At 60.9% G+C, this 4,430-nt stretch overlaps 1 protein-coding gene across 1 annotated transcript in view; it reads left to right on the plus strand.

Moving 5' to 3' along the window:
* The window catches only part of CHD5 (chromodomain helicase DNA binding protein 5), a 49,667-nt gene that overhangs the window by 9,886 nt on the left and 35,351 nt on the right, over positions 1–4,430 (plus strand). The window contains exons 4-6 of the mRNA XM_023535623.1: positions 706–824; positions 1,451–1,689; positions 3,101–3,225. Of these exons, the coding sequence (XP_023391391.1) occupies positions 706–824; positions 1,451–1,689; positions 3,101–3,225 (483 nt within the window). The remainder of the gene's footprint in view (positions 1–705; positions 825–1,450; positions 1,690–3,100; positions 3,226–4,430) is intronic.

Here is a 4,430-nt window from a genome sequence, read left to right on the forward strand (position 1 = left end):
TCAGCACCCCCACCCCGCCCCACCCCACCCCAGCCAGCTCTGCGATCTGATACTCAGGCAGACTGTCTCACAAGCTCACTGTGTGCCCCCTGGGAAGTCACACACCTCCCTGAGCCTCAGTGTCCCTCTGGAAAGTGAAGCAGTAGCTGAGGGACCCTCTTGGGGTTCGTCCTGTGCCGCTACTCTGGCCAGGGCACACTTTGCTGGCCCTGAAACCTGGCAGTGGCCTGTCCTTTTGTGTGGGATCCATGCGTGACTGTACCAGGGGATGTCCTGGGTGGTCTCCTTTCTCCCTAACATATCTTAGGCAGCCTTTTAGCCTGCTGTGTCTCCAGGGACATCTGCCCCCTAAAACCCGTCTTTAGGCCGCTGTTCTGCCCCAGGGCCCAGGTTCCCCGAACACGTTCTTCCTGGAGAGTGGGACCTGTTGCTCTTCCTTTCCTAGGCATGCGCCTGGCCTGCCCTGACCCGCCGCATGAGCCCCCGGGCACTCTGCCCCGCACCCCCTCGTACACTGGCATCTGAGCCGACCCCGGGCTTGGAGGCTGGGTGTGTTACGGTGTTTTGGCAGTGGTGGGAACCGCTCTTGTTAAGATGCTCCCCCTCCCCCTTGTTCCGAGGCCTCCTAGGTGTGGGCCCTGGGGATGGAGGTGCAGGTTAGAAGGACCCCACCTCCAATTCCACCTCTGGCCCGTGTGTCCTCAGGAGCCCAAGTCCTCGGGGCAGCTCATGGCCGAGTGGGGCCTGGACGACGTGGACTATCTGTTCTCGGAGGCCGACTACCACACGCTGACCAACTACAAGGCCTTCAGCCAGTTCCTCAGGTGGGCCAGGGGCTGGCACCGTGGCTGTGCCTCTGCGGGTGGCCAGAGGGACCGAGCTCGGCTCGTGGCTGTCGGGCTGGCACTGACCATGCCGGGCAGAGCTGGCCGGAGGGCAGGGACCCCCTTTCACTTTAGCACGTGGTCCTGCCTCCCTCGCTTGCCCTGCGCCTGGGAGTGGTGGCCCCAGCCAACCCCACGCCCCGCTCAGCTCCGGAAGACACCAGCGTCTGCTACAGGCCCCTCCCTCTGGCCCGGCAGGTCTTGCAGAGTCTGGAAACCCAACTAATTAGAGGCCCGCCAGTGACACAAGCAGAGATGCAGGGGTGCTGCGGGGGTGGGGGCTGCTGTCTCAAGCTTTGTTCTCACTTTCTGCTGAGTTTTCCCAACCTGAAGCATGGGGCTGCTGCACCTCTCCCAGGTGTAGGACAAGGGGTGCAGCCTTTGGAGATCAAAAATGGTTTTAGTTTTTTATTTAATTTTTATTTTTTATGCCTACGGCACCTGGTCTTTTTAGGTGGTCTCCCATCCAAGTACTAACCAGGCCTGACCCTGCTTAGCTTCCACAAAGGGAGTTTTACTCCCCTCTGCGGCACCGCCCTCACCCTCCTGCCTTTCCCCCTACACAGGCCACTCATTGCCAAGAAGAACCCGAAGATCCCCATGTCCAAAATGATGACCGTCCTGGGTGCCAAGTGGCGGGAGTTCAGCGCCAACAACCCCTTCAAGGGCAGCTCGGCGGCTGCAGCGGCAGCGGCAGTGGCTGCAGCCGTGGAGACGGTCACCATCGCCCCCCCGCTGGCCATTAGTCCCCAGCAGGTGCCCCAGCCTGTGCCCATCCGCAAGGCCAAGACCAAGGAGGGCAAGGGTAAGGCCGTGGGTGTGCGGGCACCTAGTCCTGCTGGCAGAGGCCCTCCCAGACCCCGTGGCCTCGGGCGGCTGTGGCAGCTGCGGCAGCCTCTATGGAGGAGCCCGGGCCTTAGTTGACCTGGCCCACCCTGCCTTTCTTGGCCGTCCTGCAGCGATGTTGTAGCTTCTGTCCTGCTCCGCTTTTGGGGCTGGGGGAGAAGCGGAGGAGATGCTGCCCAGAGCTTTAGGGGTTTTGCCCTGGTCCCCTCTGACTCGGAGAAGGGAGAGAGAGGGGAGACCTTGGCTGCTGGGATTCGGGCTCTCTGGAGTTTGAGGCTGTGCCATTCCCAGGGAGAAGGGGTCCAAGGTTAGCCTGTGACCCCTCTTGCCTGAGCACCGGGCCACTGGGGTAACGGATGTGCCTGGGAATGGCTCTGGGAGGCTTGGAAGGAGGTACAGCTATGAAGTTGAACTCAGTGGTAGGTGTCTGGCGGTGATGACAGGGACAGCAGAGGCTCTCTGTGACTTGAGGTCCCAGGGGAGGGATGTCTCCTGGGTGGAGGATTTGTGGCCCCATTGCAGGTGGGGACATTGATCTCCCCAAGGCTCTCAATGGTAGGGTCACCGGCAGCTCAGCCTTTTTCGGTACCCTGATTGGATTCCGATGGGGGGCCGAGGGGCCTCTGGGACCCCTTGTTTTGACCCCAAGAGACTTTGTTTTCTGGGATGATGCACCCCTTTGCCAGGTCCGCAGGGCCCGGGGTGGATGGGGGGAGGCAGAGTGACATGGGGTTGAGCCGCTCAGCCTGCTTCCCTGGCGGGCCTCTGTCCAGGGTCCTGCCCTGCCTGCCTGGCTTTCTCGTTTCCTCTCTAGCTGCTGAGCTATTGATTCTGTGGGCTGCCTATTCAGAGCCTGAAAAATTGAAATAGATTTTCCGTGGTGGTGCCAAGGTTACAGCTGGGCCCCCAGCCCCTTCCTGCAAGTGATGTGGCTGGGGGAGGGCCCTGGGCATGGCCGCCTGCCTCCAGCCCCCATCTTCCCTGCTCAGCCCAGTGAGGAGGCTGCTGGGGGGTCATTACTCTTCAGGCGGCTAATTGTCAGTGGCCTCCACCCTCCTGGCACTTGGGAGCCAGTGTTTCCCAGGGTGATTGGGGGGATGGTTTCGAGTGATGCCCACGTGGACTGGGCCTGGGGATAACCCGGACGGAGGCTGGTGGGAGAGGCAGCATGGCGGCCGGGGCAGAGCCTGGGTTTGGGTTATTCTGTCCCCCATCCACACTGTGTGACTGTCAGTAGGACCTCACCTCCCAGAGCCTCCATCGTCCCAGCTGAGGGGCGGTGGCGGGAGCAACCCTGTGCTGGTCGGCTTAGCGTGGGGGCTGAGCTGCTTGCGGCTGTAAGCGTTGTTTATTCCACGGTGACTTTTCAGGGCCTGGGGTCAGGAAGAAGATCAGAGGCTCCAAGGACGCCAAGAAGAAGGGCAAGGGCAGAAAGGTGGCCGGACTCAAGTTCCGCCTCGGAGGGGTCAGCGGCAAGAGGAAGAAGGGCTCCTCGGTGAGCGTGGGCGCGTGTGAGTGCGAGTGTGTGTGTGTGTGTGTGTGCGCGCGAGCGTGTGTGTGAGCATGGCCATGCGTGAGTGGGTGCGTGTGTGATTGTGCATATCTGTGAGCATGGGCATGTGTGAATACGAGCACGTGTGTGTGAGCATGGGCGTGTATGTGTGAGCACGTGTGTGTGCGTGTGTGTCGCACGTAGATGCCATGCGAAGGCAGAGGTGGCCATGGAAAGAAAGCAGGGCTGTCAGTTCGTTCTGAAGTCACCTGGGGGCAGGTCCTCCCTCTCTCCCATTCTCTCTTCCCATCCTACATGCAGGCCTGCTGGGCCTCAGTTTCCCAACCTGACCGATGAGGGGTTCAGACAGGGTCCCTCCCAAGGGCCCCTGCAGCTTGGACTCTGGGTGTGGAGTCCACTCTGCTGAGCTGGGGGCTCAGTCTCGGCTCTGGCAGTCACCAGCTGCCACTCCATCAGTGCAGGAGGTGGGAGGGTCAGCTGGCCCTTAGGAGTCCTGATGGGACCTGGATGCCCATGTCTGCTGGGAGGCTGGACCCCAGGAAGGTGACATGTAGGTAGATTAGGCTGGGTTGGAGCCCCAGTGCTTCCAGGGCCCGCTCTGGCACCAGGATCAGATTGACTCTAAGGGAGCTCACCCAGGAGCACTTTCTATCACCTCCCCGTAGGAGGTGCCTTGGGCCTTCCCTTCTCCATAGGTGGGACATTCACACACCCACCTGCACAGGGCACTTGATTCCCTCTCCCAGCCCCAGCCTTGTAGAGGAGCAGAAATGGAGGCCATTTCTTGTCCCTTGGTAGAGGCAGGTGACAGGTCTTGAGTTTAGCTGCTCTGGAGGGGAGAACGGAGCAGCCAGTGTGGACCAGCCTGGAGTTGGTGGACCAGCTCAGCTCAGCAAATATTTGTCGAGCACGCTAATGTGCTGGGCTTTGTGCTCAGCCACAATGGCCTTGCTCTGGAGATTCGGTCTGGAAGGGGTTTGGGCATGTACGCTGGGAGAGAGCCAGTGACAGGCAGAGGAGGCAGGCCGGACCTGGCACACAGGCTGTACAACAGGTTCGATTAAGGAGAGGTCTAGGAAGGCTCCTTGGGCGAGGTGTCCTTAAGGTTTCCCTTTGAGGGATGTGTAGGAGTTCGGCAGGGTGGAGGGCACGGTCTGGGGAGAGGTATCGAGGTGGAAAATGAGGCT

The sequence above is a fragment of the Pteropus vampyrus genome, unplaced genomic scaffold (genome assembly GCF_000151845.1).
Source record: "Pteropus vampyrus isolate Shadow unplaced genomic scaffold, Pvam_2.0 Scaffold142, whole genome shotgun sequence".
Taxonomy (NCBI): domain Eukaryota; kingdom Metazoa; phylum Chordata; class Mammalia; order Chiroptera; family Pteropodidae; genus Pteropus; species Pteropus vampyrus.